Genomic DNA, 18,196 nt, shown 5'->3' on the forward strand with positions numbered 1-18,196 from the left:
TTGTTTTGCTCTGCATGGACTAACATGCCATAGAGTTACACCGCACGCATTAGTTCCTCAGCTCGCCGCAGTGTTTTTGAAGTGCGCCACTGTCTCTTGTTTGGTTTTCTATGCACTTTTTCCTCAAGCTATCAGTATTTTAGCAATCTTTGGTGTACATTTTCTTAGCTCAAGCGCTCCGTTATCTCAATTTCATTTGGTTTGTCGCACCTGATCAGAACCATGGCAACGTTAGATGTGGAGCTAGAGCAAAGGTTGCAAGCAAATATTGCTGAAGGGCAATGTGTTTTACGCACGCTAACTTCTTTGCATGAGGAGGCACTTGCGCTCTCTATAAAAACTGTCCAAGGTTTCCAGGGACAGATTAATAGGTTAGCAGCCATAGAAGCTGAGGCTACTATTGTCAGAAAGCAAGCAGTAGCAGTTAATGTGGCTATTCCTGATGAGTGCAAATCAAAGCGCATTAATATTACTAAATTTACTGATGATGTTGATACTTTCTTACGAGCGATAAATCACAAGTTTTATTCATTGCTCGCACAAGTGCGCACACCTGGGGCGGCCACACCAGCCCCCCAGACAGCGCAACCGCCTGGCCAGAAAAATCAAGTTAGGTTACCCAAACTTGAACTGCCCAAGTTTTCAGGTACTCTCACTGAATGGTCATCTTTTTATAGTATGTTTAAAGTGTCAGTTCATGAAAATGCTTCTCTAACCCCAATTGAGAAGTTCACTTATTTGCTTTCCTCTTTATCTGGTGAAGCACTCTCGCTTGTAAAAACGCTTGATCCTACTGCTGAAAATTATGGTGTTGCTTGGGACCTTTTGGAGAGCCGCTATAAGTCGGAAAAACGACATATCTATCATCATTTCGGTGGATTACTAGACTTACCGGAGATAAAGAATAGCGCTCAGATACCGCAATTACTCACAAAAGTGCAGGAACATAAAAACGCGCTCACCTCGTTAAAAATTGAGGATGCAACGTATGGTCCTTTGTTAGTTACTGTACTCACGCGAAAATTATCGCCCTTCTGGCAGCGCAAATTAGATGAATCCCGTGCGGATCCTCGCGCGTATCCAACGTTAGAGGAGTTCATTGACTTTTTGAAAGATGAGTGTTCTCAAGCTCTAGACAACCCTGTAAGTCCTAAGCCTCAGTCTAGTCAAAGCGGCTCTCAGAAGTCCCCCAAGGTTTTGTTAGCTAAAAACGACCAAACCCAGTCTCCTGCTAATGGTAAACAACGTAAGCGTTCGCATGGTAGTGGTACTAATTCTGCTCGGCAATCGCATGCTTTTGATTCTTCCCGTGTAAATACTTCTCCTGCTGCTTCGCCTTCGTCGGCCCCGCACATCTCAGCTAACGCATCGACCACTACGGACTCCTACGCTGGAAAACATCTCTGTGGATGGTGCGAACGAGGTCATCAAGCGTTCCGCTGCCCTCAAATATTGAACATGTCGCCTTCAGAACGGATGAACGCAGCACGCAAGAATCAACTATGTTTCAACTGCCTCGGAAATCACGACGTTGGAAAATGTGAATCGCGCCACAACTGTTTCCGTTGCGGAAAACGGCACCACACCATCTTATGCGAGAAGCAGGACCCCCAAGGACAGGCTGACCAGACCAAGGACACCAAGAAGGTTTTCATCGCACGAATTCCAGAGCAGACGGTAGTTCTACCGACCGCCCGAGTACTCCTATCCGCTAACGGACACGTCGTCATTGCCAGGGCGCTGTTGGACTCTTGCGCAGACGTGTCCATCGTCACTACTCGTTGCGCTCAGCTGCTCCATCTCAAGCTCGCTCGCCATGCCGCCCCTGTTGCCGGATTGGACGACACCGGCATTCAGGTCAGGGGTTCCGTGGAGGTGGACGTCAGCACTCTGGACAAGCAACTCGTCGCCTGCGACCACAGGATGCTCGTGTCGACAAAGATCACTGGTCACACCCCCTCAGTCGCGCTCTCCAGGACCATCCGTGCTCGTTGCCGCAGCTTGCCGCTCGCCGACCCGGACTTTGACTGGCCTGGTCCCGTGGACATGCTGATAGGAGCTGATCTCCTGCCACTGGCGCTGACTGGCGACTCCATCAAGCTGGGTTCCCCGGCCCCCGTCGCCTGGGGTACTCTCTTTGGTTACGTCGTCCTTGGACCCGCACCCCGCCGCACCGCTTCGGAGGATACCGCCGAGAGTCGCAAGGTGCTACTCACTCGGGAACCGCCGAATCTCTCGAAGCTGTTCGAAGATTTTTGCGCCATTGAAGACGTCGCTCCCGCAGCAAGGCAGGACCCGACCGACGAATACGTGGAAAACTTCTACACCGCTACGACAACACAAGGAGCAGACGGACGATACTGCGTCCGACTTCCGTTCAAGCCAGAACACCCGCCGCTGGGAACGTCACTCGCACGAGCTGAAGTTCGTTTTCGAGCCCTGGAACGCCGCTTCGAGAAGGAGCCGGAGTTTCACGCGGCCTACAAGAAGTTTATGCAAGAGTACGAGAACAACGGATTCATGTCTCCTGCCGCCATACCGCCCGCAACCGCACCGCACTACTTCATTCCGCATCACGCAGTTGTGAAGGAGTCTAGCAGCACGACCAAGCTACGCGTCGTTTTTGACGCCTCCGCACCGACCTCTACCAAGGTCTCGTTGAATCAAGTCCTGCTTCCTGGTCCCAAGTTACAGACGGACATACGCGACTTGATCATCAACTTCCGCAAGCATCCAATCACCCTGACCGCAGACATTCAGCAGATGTACTTATACATCAACATTCATCCGAGCGACGCCAAGTTCCAGATGATCCTCTGGCGCCCGGACAAAACCGCGCCTGTTCGAGCCTACACGCTGAACACCGTAACCTTCGGCGTCAACTGTAGCCCGTTTTTGGCCATCCGCACCACGCAACAAACCGCGACCGATTACGGTCAAGAGGATCCTGACGCCGCGAAAGCGCTCACCTCAGAGGTCTACGTCGACAACCTGCTAACTGGAGCCTCCACCGTCGAAGCTGCCAAGAACAGGAAGGTAGCGATAGAGACACTCGCCTCCAAAGGGGGATTTCGGTTCCGCAAATGGACCTCCAACGACGCACGAGTGCTGGAAGGAGTCCCAGCCGAAGATCTGGAGTGCCCGTTCCTCGACGACCCAGAAAATCCACGCTACTCTCTTCTCGGACTGCACTGGGCGTCCAAGAGAGACCTTTTTACCTACCTCATTCGCTTGGACACAGACGCTAGGACAAAGAGAGGAGTGTTGTCCGTTGTGGCGTCCATCTACGACCCTTGCGGCTGGCTTAGCCCCGTCGTCTTAGGCGCCAAAACCTTCATCAAGGAGCTGTGGAACTTGCCACTAGATTGGGACACTCCGCTCCCTCCCAACGTACAGCAGAGATGGGACTCTTTCACCGCCGAACTCTCAGCACTCACACAGGTCACCGTTCCGCGCTTGATGCACCGCCCCGCCCCTAGCTATCAGATTCACGGTTTCTGTGATGCTAGCATCTGTGGGTACGCCGCCGCTCTGTATCTCCGCTCCGCCGCTAACGAAACCGCAAGCACAGCGAAAGTCTCGCTAATCATCGCCAAGACTCGCGTCGCCCCTAAGAAGGAAGTCACAATTCCACGCCTAGAGCTTTGCGCAGCTGTACTCCTGACTCGTCTTTTTGAAGCCTATCTACCTCTCCTACTGGACTTTGCTCCGGAAAAAGTCGTAGGTTGGTCTGACTCCACGATTGTGCTATCTTGGATAGCTTCGAATAGCCGACTCGACACGTTCGTCGCTAACAGAGTAGGGAAGATTCGAGACACAACAGCGTCCGTTACCTGGAAGTACGTGCCGTCAGAGTCTAACCCCAGCGATCCCGCCTCTAGAGGAATCCCACCCTCTGAGCTTCCCGCGCACCCGCTCTGGTGGGAAGGCCCACCATGGCTGACCCTCCCAGAGAGCGAGTGGCCACCGCACCCGGATCTTATCCCAGAAAAGGATTTACCCGGGGTCTTACCCGCAGCCACAGTCCTGCTAGCGACCGTGGCTCCACAGAACTTAGGCATCCCGCTATTTTCTACGTGGACTAAAACTGTGCGCGTCATGGCGTACGTTTTCCGCTTCTTTTCCGCGACACGTCTCCGAACGCGTCCCACGGGGATTTTACAGCCAGCAGAACTTGCAGGCGCAGAATCCTGGATCCTTAAAGCCACCCAAGAAGTTTACTTTGCCGAGGACTTCAAATTGTTGGGCGCTGACAAACCCGCTACGCAACGTCTTCGTAAACTCCACCCGTTCATCGACTCTCATGGTCTGCTTCGAGTGGGGGGACGACTTCGCCACTCAGCCCTGAGTGACGACGCCAGAATGCCCATAGTCATTCCTGGAGAAGCGCACATCGCCCGCCTCATCGTGACGTTTTATCACAGGGAAAACCTGCACGCCGGACCGCAACTCCTCCAATCTTTGATTTGCAGGAAATTCTGGATCCTCAACGCCCGCAGACTCTGTCGCCAAGTCGTGCATCAGTGTCTACCCTGCTTCAAGGCCAGACCTCGACAAGTCAACCCGTTGATGGGGGATTTGCCTCCAGAACGCGTGCTCCCAAACCCGCCATTCCTGAAGACTGGCATGGATTATGCTGGGCCATTCAAAGTGAAGATTCATCAGCTCCGCTCTGCTCGCGTTGTAAATGTCTATCTGTGCATCTTCGTCTGTTTGTGTGTGAAGGCTGTTCACATTGAAGTCGTCCACGATCTCACGACGGTTGCGTTCCTCGCAGCGCTTAGCCGCTTCATCGCCCGACGTGGATGTCCGAGTGACCTTTTCAGCGATTGTGGAACTCAGTTCGTAGGAGCCAAGAACGCCTTGTACCGCCTCATGCATCCGAAGAACCCGCAGCTGCTACAGTACGCGTATGACGCAGGTATAAACTTCCATTTCAATCCGCCCGCCGCGCCCCATCAAGGAGGCATATGGGAAAGCGCTGTCAAGAGCGCGAAGTTTCACCTAGCTCGCGCCGCGCAGTCCACCACGCTAGTCTTGGAGGAATTCCAAACGCTGAGTCAACGCATCGAAGCCATGCTCAACTCACGCCCGCTTACCCCGCTATCCTCGGACCCGTTGGATTTAGCTGCCCTTACGCCAGGGCACTTCCTGATCGGAAGACCGCTCGCCGCACCGCCAGAGACCCGCTATGAAGACAAGGATCTCACTTATCTGCACCGTTGGAACCTCACGCAGGCCCTCGCCCAGCAGATATGGAGACGCTGGAGCACCGAGTACTTGTGTTCTCTGCAACCGCGGAAGAAGTGGACCGACGTAACCCCTTCCTTGGAAGTCGGATCCTTGGTCTTAATCCATGATCCACACGCGCCGCCATTAGCCTGGAGATTGGGTCGGGTCTCCGCAGTATTCCCAGGTGCCGACAACCATGTCCGTGTGGCTGAGGTCACCACCGCCACCGGGGAGTACAAACGACCGGTACACAAGCTGTACCCGTTGCCGGTCGCTATGTAAGGTTTTTAACATAGTTTCTACCGCCGCTCCTTGAGCGTTTTTCCGCAGCTTTTCAAGCTCCCGCTACCTACTTGGACCTTTTTCCGCCCGGGGAGTATGTTCCCGCCACTGCGGATCCACCAGGTATTTGGAAACTCGGAAGTTTCCCCCGCAATACGCACACGGACAACACGCGTTGCACCGCGACGTATCGTCGCTCTCCACGGCGTTTGTTCCTAGCGAACTTCGCCCGACCGCCGCCTGAGGGCGCTCCGCGCACCACGCTTGCTCGATCAGCTGACTGTACCGGTCGCTCTGTATGTAGGTCACTAGTGCTCGTCTGTTTTGTCACGTCCTGCTTGTACGTCGAAGCTGCTTGGAGTTTAGCTGTTCCGCATCCTGAGGATTTCTTTATTAGCATTCTGGTTCTTTCGCTTTCTTATTAGCACTTTCTTCCTTTATTAGCTGTACTGCACGGTAAGCCGCATTTTTCTTTTGTCACTACCGCCTCCTTTGCCACCGCATGTGGAGACCTCGGCCTTGGAGCCCACCGCTGTTCACCGCCGCATAGCACCGCCGCATGGCCTCATCTTCCCAAACGAAAAGGGTTTTGGGAAGATGATCGGCTGAGCGCCATCACGTTTAGGTTCGGGGGATTCAGTTTTCGGAGAGAGAGGTGACCGCCTATATACAGTCCACTCATATTTTTTAGCTCAGCCCTGACGCTACAGGGTTCTTTCAGACATTCTTCGAAGTTATTAATCGCGATTTACCGCATTTATTGTTTTAAGTACACACTTCGCATTTTGCGAACCAAAACTAAGCACCACAGAACAGATCAACAGACCGGCTTCTCTTCCTTTGTTATTTCAGTTTAGGCGCACGAAATAGCGCTAAAACTCCCGCACAAAATTCAGAGTAATGAAAAGCACAAACTTGGCTTTGCAAATTTTACAGTAGTTTTGCTTCAATTTGAAAAAGGTCTCTTTTTAAGTAAAAAATTAATGGTTTATTCAATTTGAACCCATGTTGCGTGTGGAAACTTCAATGTTACCTTATTAAAAGGACAAACTTGTTTTTGTGAAGGGGAAAGTATTTTATATCGGTGCAGTTGCATTTTGAACAGACATTGTTATCCTCATCAACCATTTTTCTCCGTGTAGTACAATTTTAAAGATGAAATTTACAAAATTCATGACACCTGCGACTTCTCCATTATGTCTTTTTAACCATCTGGCATATCTTGGATCATCAGGGGATCTCACCAAAATATGTGAGGGAAAACAGGGAAGTGTCAAGGAATTTGATTTCCTAGATTCGGTGGCAACCCTAGACGACAGCTCCGTTCTCGACGAGTAACCGAATCCGGGCGTGTTGATTTTCAGCTTGAGGCGACAACCCCGGACCGGACGGCTAACTGTCGAATGATGGAGGGTACGATAATATTCCGGATGGGACACCCCCTCGCTCCCTTCCACCCTCGGGATCCTCCCCCGCCCGCCCTGGGGATCCCCCTCATTATCCGCTGCTCATCGCCGCGGATTCCTCGTCCCCGTGCAAATTAATGCTCGATTTCCGCGTGAGTTATGATCCAATCCGAGGCGGGAACCATAATAGCGGGCAGCATTCAAGGGACGCGCCGCGCCCCGGGTAACGAGGAGCCGTCTGCACCGCCGTGACGTCACGCCTAGGAATTTTCGGCGAGGCTACGGTCAAGCTGATGGAGATAATGCATGTGTGAGGGATTTGCGATTTGACTATTGATTCTTATGTAAAACTTCGCGAGAAACACGATGGTTCCACAGGTTTTCTCTGAAATCAACTCCCAAGCTCAAAAGAAGCTCTCAAGTTGAGGCCAAAATGGAGGGGATATCCCACGCTATCCTGAGAGTCCACCTCTAAATTAAGACAACCTCTCCGTTCAAAGATAGGGAGCAAATACATTGTCAGGGCTGCCACTTTATTATTTGGGGACTCCACAACTGAAAGCACGGCAACCCTGTTAATATATTTGTTCCCTCACTGGATAAAAAAACCACATTGAATCTTGAGTCCAGACTCTTGAAAACGTTGACGAGAAAAAATATTCTTGATTCAATCGGATTTTTGCTTTAATCAAAACGAAATCCGCTTAAATTAAGTGGCTTGGTTCTTGATTTAAGCTAGATTCTGATTAAATCAAGAGTACTTTTTCTTGTCGATGTTTTAAGAGTTCGGACTCTAGATCCAATGTGGTTTTTTTTTTTTTTTTTTCCAGTGTATCTTTGCTTAGAGAGTTTGTCTTGAAGTAGAGGTGGACTCTCAGGATAGCGCGGGATGTCCCCTCCGTTTGGGTCTGAACTTGAGAGCTTTTTTGAGCTTGGGAGTTGATTTCAGAGAAAATCAGTGGCACCATCGTGTTTCTCGCGAACTTTTTTACAATAATCAATAGTCAAATCGCAAATTCCTCACACATGCAACATCTCCATTGATATTTAAGTTAGGAGTATTGGGCACTATTTCGGGTGCTGTGCAGTATTCTGCCTTCCCCGGGCGCCATGCACCAAATGCGCCTAAAAATCGGGCCTTGGCGCCGAAAAAATTTGACAGATTGAGCTCGCAATCAGGAAGCAACGGTAGCGATGAAACGCTCTTCAGAACATCCTACAACGTTTGGACTGTTATACACTGCAACTCCGCATTCATGCCTTCCGCAAATTTTCATTCGCCACAGCCCGTATGCAATAATTTAATTTGGCTCCCATAAAATAGTGGATACCTCCTTAAAATTGGGCTTTCCAGCCAAAAGGTGACTCCAAAAATTTAAGAAAGAAGGCAGAACACTGGTACCGTGAAAAACCTTTGATCTTTTAAGGTCCCGAATTTATCTTTTCCACGCGAAAAAAAAATGATTTTGCTAACTTAACATTATTTTAGTTAAGCAAGAGTGTTAGACATGTTTCAATGTAGATTTTACAACAATTAAATGCTAATTTTGTCACCCCCAAGGTCTAATTAGCTTCCATTATTGTAAAATATACACTTGAAACATGTCGAACGTACTTGTTAACAATTTTACTGTCAAATCAGCAATCAATTTTTTCCGTGTATTTTTAGCAATACAAAAGAAACATTACATGTAAAGGAAGCTTTTTTAAAAACTAATTACCTTCAGAAACTCGTGATGGTTGCTTTTTCCTCCGCCGTTTCGGATAAGTATTCGGATAGTCTTGGTCACCCCTTGTCCATGTCTCGGTTGATGCTCAGGACTCGGCATGTCGCCTACAAACCTAAGGGGATACTTCAAGCATTGCGTAATGCGTGAAATATCCCCTTCGGTTTCCTTGTCTCTGTCTCGGTTGATGCTCAGAATTCGGCATGACGCCTACAAACCCAAGGGGATACTTCAAGCATTGCGTAATGCGTGAAGTATCCCTTAGGTTTCTTATCTCTGTCTTGTGATGCTCAGGATGGCATGACGCCTACAAACCTAAGGGGATACTTCAAGCATTACGTAATGCGTGAAGTATCCCCTTAGGTTTGTAAGCGCAGTGCGCGTTTCGCACCGACAGCACGCCGCGGCTCTCGCGCGGCGCGGCGTTGCGGCCGGCATTTGAATGAAGATGGGGATGTTTTTCGATATGGTAACTGCCAAAGCTGATTTCTTTGAGCTAGAAGAGACTGCGGAATGTTACGAGAAAAATTCATGAAATGATAAGGAACATATTAAAGCATAAATCCAAAATTAAGGGGTTGAACAATCTGAAAACCCTTGAAAAACCTGGATACCTCAATTAGTAAATAATTTAAATTATAGCTAGTGGTTGCATCGGTTTTCACGTCGAATTTCCTCCTATCAAAAGCACTCCTCAAAATTCAGAACGAATGAATCTGCACCAAAATTTTAAATTTTTTCCAAAAGTTTCATATCTCTACCCTCTGGAAATCCCGTTCCACTGTGCGTTTACTTAGTAACGGTGGGTGTTAATTTCTCGTTCGCAACCCTAAAAAACCCAACATCTTTCTAACTCCTGCGCGGCGCCCAATTTTTCTAACAGGTGTCAATAATTTGCCGCCGCCGAAGCTGAAAAGGGCGGCGAAGTTACAGCCGCGGGGCGTTTAAGCGTTAATTATGAAGGTAACGCCGCGGCGGGAGGGCGGAGGCGCGGTTTCGGCGCTAATGTCGTCGAGATGAAAACGATTCCAGGAGTTAGGGCCTCGCCGCGTGGTTTTGATTTACGGGGTGATTATGCGACTCAATGAGCCTGTGCCAGACACCGTGTTACTGTTGAATAGTCCTCGTGTTTACGATTGTTTCATCCGCGTTGCCAATTTTCCGCCGCGAAATGTTGATATCGAGCAGTGGCGAGGCGTGAATGATCGATTTTCGATGTTTCCCCATTTGAAGTTTTGGTAAAGAATCGATTTGCAGCGAACACTTTATGTATCAATTTTTTTCCCGGAGTGTTGAATCAAATAACAACATTAAACTTAACTCAGAGACTATGTGCGAATTGTTGATATCGAACATGATCGATTTTCGATTTTTCCCCATTTGAAGCTGTGGTAAAGAATCGATCTTTAGCGAACACCTTATGTATCGATTTTTTTCCGGAGTGTTGAATCAAATAACAACATTGAACTCAACTAGGAGATAATGGAATTATCACGTAAGAAAATGTGATCACATCATTACCTGTCGATGGTTCTGCACAGAATGGAAACTGAGATTTATATCCGTATAACCCAAAAGTATTGGTATCAGCTGTTCGACATGACGCGGAGGATTGAATGGCAGATCATTCGATGAATCGCAAAGCTTTTGTTGAAATTGATAGACAAAGTTATATAGACAAAGAATACATAGGAAGTATAGAGGGGTCCTATTGGTTGAAATGAGTAGTTCTTAAAGACTGAGGGAGAAAATGATGGACTTAAGTACAGGTTCCCTCGTGGGTTGCTTTTAGTTAGTCTATTTATTACCTCCTTTGTCCATTGCAACCACCTGCCTCCACCAATAGGATCCCTCCATATCCCTTTTGTCCTCTTTGCCTATAGCTTTGTCTATCAATTTCAGCAATCAGCCCGCTGAGAAAGAATTCATCTGTTTCAGAGATTCACTATCGATGGGTTGAAAGCTCATCATGACAGTTTAAATACTTACCTTACATAATGTTTGCTGTTGTTTTGACGCAAATTTCTCCATTTTTCAAGAGAGATTGCAAGAACATTACCCAAGCCAAAAATCGCCGTATGAGCTGCCAGGCGTTGGCAAATTTTCTCCGCCAAAACACGAATTTCCTGGTGAACTTATGAATATTTTTCTTCCAATCTTTCGGATAAGTTTGCGTAAAATTTTTCCATAAGTTCCCGAAAACTTTAGGGGAAAATACTCGTTTCGTACCCCATAACTTAAAATTTAATGAGAGGAAATTTGGCAACCCTCGAATGTTCATACGGCGTTTTTCCCTAGCACAGCAGATAAGAACGTGAAATTATCGTATTTTCGGTAACGTGGCATATGCACCTGCTTTTCAGGCGCACAAAAATGACCTGACACTCGAAAGCTGAACCGACGAATGAGCACGGATGTGGTGGCCACTCAGATAAGGCCACGCTTAAAAGTGGTCTGCGCTAGTTAGTTCAGTGTTATTTGATGTCTCTTATCTGGTAACTTGTGTCCGATCATATTGGTAGCAATGGTGATGTTTAAATTGAATACATCAATTTATTTTTGATTTTAATCCACAGGCATTTAAACGTGAAAGCACTGAAATTCACGAGTGCAAACTTCTAATATCAGATAGTGCGCTGATGTATATTCACATACAGTAGAGTCTCGATTATCCACGGTAATTGGGACCGGAAATACCGTGGATAATCGAAAATCGCGGATAATCCGAATCTACGCAAGACGGCCGGATAAAGTCATCTGAGAGACTGTATTTTAAAGGAATCAGTAAAGACACTTACCATGCATCAGAAAAGAATATAAATATTAACATAGAATCAATAATCGTTACCTTTTAAACAAATTAAACCTTATTTCTTGAAGAATTTCATGATGGAAGACGCACGTGCGCGTACAAATGGTTTTTCCAAAGAGGATAGGTATGACCCCGAATTTCTCCGTTTGGTCCCGGTCACTTTCAAAAGAAATAAAAAAAGTAAAAAATGTCCGCTCCACAGACCGCGGATAACCGAGGCGCGAATAACCGAGCACTGGAAAAAAAACACATTGGATCTAGAGTCCAGGCTCTTAAAAACATCGATAAGAAAAAGTACTCTTGATTCAATCAGAATGTAGCTTAAATCAAGAACCAAGCCTCTTAATTTAAGCGGATTTCCTTTTGATTCAAGCCAAAATCCGATGGAATCGAGAGTATTTTTTCTTGTCAATGTTTTCAAGAGTCTGGACTCTAGATCCAATGTGTTTATTTTTCCAGTGAGACTCTACTGTAGGGTAATACCGGTGGTTTTGCTAGAATTTAAAGAAAAACAATTCCAAATTGATGACAAGGCTTACGCGCTTGATTTTCGAACTTTAAAGAATGATCGCGATGAAGTCATCCTCGACCTGGGCGTGTGGCAGGGGCGGATGTGTCTGAGACAACACGATTCTCAAAAGCTGCCGCAGTATCGCGTCTAGCGGTACTTGATATCTCTTTTTATTTAATTTTTGCCCAATCATAGAGATTGGCAAGCGTTCGCAGAGGCGAACATGAGCGCTCATCAATAGTATTTGGGAATCGGGTAACCGTAAATGAAGCGTAGGTGACGAACAAAAAGGAACTCACTTTTGGGGAGATACTAACTTGCTTTTTGGGTACTGAACAACAAGAAAAAGTTTTCGCACTGATAGCTTAACAGGTTCGCGAATATAAACCATCTGAAAAAACATCACACAGCCTCTCACAGTCTTCATCGTCTGGGCCCCAATCGGGGCTTGGACAGTGATATCGGTCGTGATTTTTCATCAGAAAAAAGTAATGATCAGTACTGCGGTATTTCCTTAGCCCATAATCATGAAAGAATTAATGAATGAAAGATGGATCATTAAATGGATATTGGACTTGAGTCATATGTCCTAGTTTCTCGTATTCCTGCATGAACTCAACATACATGTTATGTAGTTTGTTATTCATAGCGAACTTTTTTTCAAGCGAGTCACTTCACTTCTTCACATATGCGGTCACTTTGCTCCGGTTCCAAGCGGAAAATTTCCTTGTCATTGTGTGGAGGTTGTTTGTCCGATTTTTGTTTCACGTGTGGTATCCTGTTGTTTGAAGAGGCTTCCTCGTGACTTATGATAGATACGTCAGAATTTGTGGACATTTTCTTATTGAGATTTGTCTTCTTATTCTGGTCGCCAGAGGTCGTTGAGTTATCTATAGGTGGTGTCGTTGCCGCTTTTCTCCTCTTTTTCTTCGCCTCATCGTTTGCCAGTGTGTTACTCTCAGCCATTTTTGTCAGGGTATGTGGCGATGCTTTCTTGGTTTGCGGTGTTGACATTTCGGGTTTTGCAGTTGGTGAAATATTTGGAACACTGATAGCCGACAGTTTTTTGGTCGTGGATCGTAGTAATCAACGGTCCGATTCTGTCATGAAATCGGGCTTAGTAATTGAGCCGGTGGTCTATGTGGCAGTAGTGTAACGGCTGGCATTCGATGTAGGTACCACAACATTGGGCGACTTTAACCTTGAGCTTCGCTTTGTGCCGCACGGTGAGTGATAGAGAGACATATCGGTGCAAGAGTGATCGAAATTTTTAGATTCTTAGAATTCCTTTGATGGATTGCAGGCTTTGTGCGATTAGTATTTTCCAGTTTTCTGGCTACATACTAGCATTAATGCACCGATTACAACGAAAATGGACCCACTCAAAGTTTATTTATATGTAGTTTCTAAGTTTAAATTGTTGTTTCCAATTACCATTTAATGGGAGCGATTTACAACACGACTCATCACGCCGGACTCCGAGCCAGACTGACTCCAGAGTAGGGACTTGGAAATTTGACAAACATATTCAAGGAGTCAAAAAAACCCTCATATTTCAGTCTCGGCAGTATAAACCCACAGAAAAATAAAAGAGACTTTTACCTCAGCGGTGGCCAGACACTTTACCCAATTTTGTTTGGTCCAACAATTGTTTGGTCCGTTGCTGAAATTTGTCCAATAAAATTTTGGACCAATAGTTTTTTAACCAATAGTTAACTTAGTCCACGTTAGTTTTTGGTCCAAGGTAATATTTATTTTGTGGGAAAAATTAAATTCATACTTTTACATGCTGTCTGTTCATGATGTGGCTAATCATCGCCGCCTTCCGAGTCTGTCCGAGTCTCATCCGCCCTTTGCTTGAGATTGTTAGCAATCGCCCGCAAGTAAGTACGGACATTGTTTTGCTGCTTGTATTCTTCGTAATTTCCAACTATCGTCTCAACGCGTCTTTGGTTTCGAACATACGTTGAATTTATCGGGTCTCTAAGATGTCCATGCCCTCCTAGTAGTTGTGTGACAGCTGCTTCTGTATCTTGTTGTTCTTTCTGCAGCTCGCCAATAAACCGCCAAATGTTTAAGTGATGTGCGACAACTATTCTTTGGAAGCGAGAATGGAATGATTCAACTTTGTTATTCGTTCGCGCTTGTCTTTTTAACACAGCTTGATACACATTCCAGGTAGGCGGTGGGTATCTCGGAGGAGTTGCTCGTCTTCGACCTCTCGCGGGGCGACCTCGAAGATAAGTTACTTCGAAATATTCCGCCAAGTCCAATACTCGCTCATCTTCGAAATCAGCTTCCAGCATGTCATATGTTTCCATCAGACTTTCCAGAGGAATGAAAGGAAGAGCCATAAGATATCTCACTTGATTACGTATAGTTGGGTCCTCTAGGTCGAAGAAGGGTATTCTGAGACCCCGGTTCACTGCGTTCTTAAAAATGTTCTGAGTAAAATGAAAGAGGCATCCACGAATTGATATTCCATCAAATGATCCACGAAGTGCATTCAGATTCGCTAATTCGAAGTCGCTCATGGAAATTTGGGGATTTAGTGTTAATTGAAAATCTTCGGCAAGGAGCCGTAGTTGTCGGTAAATTTCTCTGTAAGTTTCTTCATCTTTTTGCTGTGTAAGACAGAATACAACAGGGAAAACAAAGTTCATGAAAATGGCATGAACAGTGAATAATTCCGCAAATTGATTCGGAGTTGTTTTGAAGGTGCCATCGGTGAAAATGGATGGACTGTTACACAACATATTAAGGTTCCTTTCAGTGGAAAAAATAAGTATCCGTCGAGGCTGGTTCCTACCAGAATCATGAAGCAAGAATGGTCCCCCTCCGAGAGTTCGTGTGTAGGAGTTTTCCACACGAATTTCTTGCAAAGTTGCAGGTACAGGAGGCCGATGTGTATTCTGGACCCGATTAAGTGTTCTCCGCAAAGTATTTCTTTCCGGCAACGTCATTAAAACCTCTTCATTATTTACCTTTCCAGCTTCACTACGCACTATGTTTAAGGGAGGCTCAGTTGGGTTTTCTGCTGCTCGTTTTTTCATGCGATCTACTACTTTCCTTCTTGCAATTTCAACGTGATCTGGAGGATGCAAATGATTAGTGCGACCATTTTTATAAACTACTAGTTCTTCCCTCTCACCTGGTGTATTTGTGACGCAGCGCGCGTTACAACTATCTTTCAAATGACACCGCCAGTACGTTCGGGTTCCTGATTTATTTTTTGAGTGGACGGTATAAATAAAGCCATCCAAAACCAGCGCTTTCTTTATTGGACGTGTTGATCAGTTCGCCGGGCATTTCAGAAAATTTAATTTTAAATTATAATTTTATTTAAAAAAATTTTAAGCTTCTAAAAAAGTCGCGAAAATTTTGAAGTAAAAATTGGATTTCAAATGTAGACTTTAATTAAAAATTTTGGAGTTTGTCTTTGACTCATTTCTTACAGGTTATAATATTTTCTCGTCCTCAGCTTTCAAATTGCAATTGAAAAGTTTCCTTAGCAACGTCCGACAAGTCAGCTGTTACACGAAGAATGTATATAATGAATAATATTGTGGCTTACATAGAACGTGGATTAAAAAAGGGTGGGTTAAATTTTTAATTGGATAATAAAATTTGGCCAAACTATACCTTGGATAAAATTTGTTGGCCCAATTAGGTATTGGGTAAAAGAAATTGGGTAAAGTGTCTAGCCAACACCTCAGCTACATGCGAAAGGGATCAGGACATGAATAGTGAATACATCTCGAGCCAGACTGCAACTTAAACTTGATTACCTGCAGAAGGTGCAAACAAATGAGAAATAAAAAATCTCAATTTTAAACCTTTCGTAGTCTGTTAACACTTATTCACAAATCCAGTCGGAAAAATGCACTGAAGAAATTTCGAGTTTTGACATGAGATCCCTCGTTTCTGATCCAATGTTTATCAGCACTGTGATGGTTTCATTTTCATCGTCATCCTGCATATCCAAATACAGGATAGAAAGTGCGTTGATGGTAAGTCTGTTAAATGCATGGGAAGTGTAAGTACATCCTCGAGTTCTTCCACTGCCTCCACAATCGTTAAGTGTGTTTTAACCCATATATCACACAGATATTCATAGAATGTTCAATGGATATCCGAGGGAAAAAACGGATCGGATATCCATAAGATATCCACGTGGCCACACAGCCTCTGTTTCGAATACCCATTAGATATCCGCAGATATCGTATGGATATTCAATTTTCGAAGATTCGGTAACCTTCATGAAATATTCGTATATTCAACGGTCGAAATGTAGCAGATCTGAAAAAACTGTGTGCTTCATACACTTTGAATTGCCTTCCTGGCCGCTCCCCACCGGAACAAGAACACGTGCAACACAACACGCCTTCTTCAGATTTTTGATCGTTGTGTGTTTGCAAAATTGTTTATAAACGTATGAACCACTGTTTCAACACTTCTCGAAAATTTAGTGGTTTTTCTGAACATCATACGCAAAAGCTATCAATGAAAAACTTAACAAAACATGCGTGATGCATTAGTGCCCGCAAATTAATTACATATATGCTTAGCGTGCATAGAAAACACAACTTTTTCAGGAAGGGGGGGGGGGTTGATTTAAATTCGCTGTGAACAAAACTTTTTTTTTTAAAAACTTATGAAATTCTGCTGATATTGCTGCTAGCCATGCAACAAGGTAACCACTTGAGAATAAAGTGAGGAGAAATTCTTTTTCTTCCTGTGTCCGACCCACGAATACTCCAGGGCAAGCTGATCCCTTAATAAGGAATTCATGATATTCGTTACAGAGCTCCTCAAAGAGCTGCTATTCTTAAATGCCTAGAACTTTTTCTAAAAAACCAAAAAAATTGGATCAATTCATAGAAAACAAATGTTAAGACGTGCAGCGACAGAATTTGGTTTTGTAAAGATTAGTCTCGCGCGCCGTTCTCGCCGCGCGTTTTTATGCATTTTCCGCCTCAGTTCAAACTAGGAACCCGCTATTATAGGAGCGTATCCCACAGTGTTTCCAAACTTGCTGAAAAACAGCAATCCATTAATGGTCTTTGTCGTGCTGAATATCAGCATAGAACATTCTGTGCTGATTTTCTCAGGAAGAATAAGAGAGTTTCAGTGAGCATTATTCACCTGCTAGCGTTGGATTCCTTGCATTTTGGCTTTATTTTCAATAACTTCCATTCTCGATAATCAACTCTGTATCTCACTACTACAGATCTATAATAAGAGCCACAGGAGAAGGCTTCATAAATCATGGGGTATTAAAGCTAATGGCCTAGTCCTCATGACATGGCAAGATTGCGAACAAAATAAACAACCATCCAGCCAACATGCATCACCGAATAGACACTGTTGGGAAGGAGTTGTACCAATATCAGGTAAGTCAGGAACTGAGATGTTTACTTTTAAATTAATGCACCATTGCTTTGTGCAATATCCGGAGCTGGGACAGTGCACAAAATGATCGACCACATAATCAACATTCCCAGTCCAATATAGGTGGTTCTTATCGCATGTGTCGTTGAAAGACAACAATTCAACCTGCAGGACTTCCTAAACATTTGAACCTGATATCATTGAAAAACAGTGAGTATCATACGTGTTTGCCAAGGAAAATGGAATGAGTGACCATGGGTCACACACCAGATCCGTTCCACAACTTTGTCCTAACCCAATGGCATGGTTCACGTCGCAGTTAAACGCTTGACCACCTGTCAATGTTGCAAGCGAGATTGGAACCAGAAATAGAGAACCCCTCTTCTTCGCTTGAGGTCCCGTTCTATTACCTCTAAGAGGCTTCATCGCTATGTTCTCTTGATCAGAGAACTTCGTAGATTCATCAGGAGATTCTGTAGATTTTCCATGTTATCAATCTTGCCTTCTGGATCATGTTCTCGAGCAGTAATCTTCTTCCATAAGAATCTAATGGGTCGTATATTAGTGTAAAACTCAGGAAAACTAACCCATAAGCAAATATGACCAAGGCGATCATTTGGAATGGAGTATAGCATGAAGGATTAATCAATCGACTGAAGCACCAATCACATTAAATACACAGTATAAATACACATTAAATACACAGTATAAATACACATTATATACACATTATATACACATTATATACACATTAAATACACAGTATAAATACACATTAAATACACACTCTTAGTAACTGTAAGTGTCACAAAGAGCCAATCTCTTAGCTCTTTT

At 45.1% G+C, this 18,196-nt stretch overlaps 1 protein-coding gene across 1 annotated transcript; it reads left to right on the forward strand.

Annotated features, from left to right (window-relative positions):
* Positions 1-222: 222 nt before the first annotated feature.
* On the forward strand, positions 223-5,514 carry LOC109039930 (uncharacterized). The gene has a single exon (XM_072302502.1). The coding sequence runs from the start codon at positions 223-225 to the stop codon at positions 5,512-5,514; it is 5,292 nt and encodes a 1,763-aa protein (XP_072158603.1).
* The last annotated feature ends 12,682 nt before the right edge of the window (positions 5,515-18,196 follow it).

Source organism: Bemisia tabaci, chromosome 7 (genome assembly GCF_918797505.1).
Source record: "Bemisia tabaci chromosome 7, PGI_BMITA_v3".
Taxonomy (NCBI): Eukaryota; Metazoa; Arthropoda; class Insecta; order Hemiptera; family Aleyrodidae; genus Bemisia; species Bemisia tabaci.

Bases quoted from the DNA above. Each gene is read 5' to 3' on its own strand.
- LOC109039930 (XM_072302502.1), top strand. From the start codon at position 223: ATGGCAACGTTAGATGTGGAGCTAGAGCAAAGGTTGCAAGCAAATATT.